This window comes from Olea europaea, unplaced genomic scaffold (genome assembly GCF_002742605.1).
Source record: "Olea europaea var. sylvestris unplaced genomic scaffold, O_europaea_v1 scaffold31809, whole genome shotgun sequence".
Classification (NCBI taxonomy): Eukaryota; Viridiplantae; Streptophyta; class Magnoliopsida; order Lamiales; family Oleaceae; genus Olea; species Olea europaea.
In genome coordinates this window covers 1-1,300 of record NW_019250628.1, presented here as the reverse complement: position 1 = coordinate 1,300, position 1,300 = coordinate 1, and the positions used below count along the sequence as shown (strand labels likewise).

General features: G+C 41.2%; 1 protein-coding gene across 1 annotated transcript; it reads left to right on the top strand.

Annotated features, from left to right (window-relative positions):
• Positions 1–6: 6 nt before the first annotated feature.
• On the top strand, positions 7–1,295 carry LOC111385504. Its single transcript, XM_023009896.1, has one exon. It carries the CDS (start codon positions 127–129, stop codon positions 1,036–1,038), a length of 912 nt encoding a protein of 303 aa, XP_022865664.1. The 5' UTR covers positions 7–126; the 3' UTR covers positions 1,039–1,295.
• The last annotated feature ends 5 nt before the right edge of the window (positions 1,296–1,300 follow it).

The window sequence follows — 1,300 nt, the reverse complement described above, 5'->3', positions numbered from 1 at the left end:
ACTAGTGATCCTGAAAGTACAGTCTCCACCAAGATCATTAATGGTGGTGGAAGAAATCCAATCTTTAATGAGAATCTCCGACTTAATGTTCGTAAGGCTTATTCCTCTCTCAAATGTGAGATATGGATGCTAAGCAGGGTAAAAAATTATCTTGAAGATCAATTGCTAGGGTTTGCTTTGGTGCCTTTGTCTGAAGTCCTTCTCAACAATGGGAAGTTAGAAAAAGAATTTTCCCTTTCCTCAACCGATCTCTTCCACTCCCCGGCAGGATTTGTTCAGTTATCCCTCTCTTATGTTGGGGTGTCGCCTGATGTGATTCCAATTCCTGCAATACCCACATCTGTGGCTACTGATGCAGTCTTGGAGGATAAAAAATTACCCACATCTGTTCCTGACGACTTTGAAAAAATTGAATTCCCAGATCCTAAAGTAGTGACTGAGAATCATCAAATGGTTTCTGAGTATTTTGGGATGAAATGCGGCGATCAGGACTCCGAGAGTTCAGAAAGCCTGGTTACTTCTGATACTGAAAATCAGATAAGCTCGGAGGTAAGAGTTCAACCCGTGGAAAGTTTCTCAACTGACACTATCAGTTCCCCTCTATTACCTAAGCAAGATTCGCCTCCTAGCAGTGTATTAAGAAATGGAACTCCATCTGCTCCACTTCATCCGAGCTCTGACTCCTCTAAGAACCCTGCAGATTCAAAATCTCCAAACCAGGAATATGATCTGAAAGAGAAAAATGATAATGATGGAGATGCTGCGAGTAATGCATCTGGTGGCCTGTCGAGAAATGAATTTATAAAGCCTGTTGTGACTGTAAACATTGAACCAGAGTCGAAGGTGGTGCAGCAAGACATCGTGGACATGTACATGAAGAGCATGCAGCAGTTTACTGAGTCATTGGCCAAGATGAAGCTTCCTATAGACTACGAAAGTGGGCCAAACAGTTCTGGAAATTCAAGTACGGATCAGAAATCACCGGCATCCAAGAACTCCAACTCCCGAGTGTTTTATGGGAGCAGGGCTTTCTTTTGAGCCTTGATTTGGTTGGCTCAGAGTACACTGGTGATTTTATTGATTAGAGTCGAGACTGATGCTAGTTGTAACACCAAGCATATTATGTAACGTGGTGTTAATTATTGTAAGATGGGAACGATTCAGATGGTGGAAATGTGTTAAGAGCTTTGTTCTGTTGGAGATCGTTGTACTTGACTTTTATTGTTAAACTTTTACTCTTTGCTCTGATTGTAATAACTGTGTTATTTACTTATTTATCAACTTTCCTTCAGTAATGGAT

Excerpts from the sequence above, each read along its gene's own strand:
- LOC111385504 (XM_023009896.1), top strand. The coding sequence starts at position 127 with ATGCTAAGCAGGGTAAAAAATTATCTTGAAGATCAATTGCTAGGGTTT.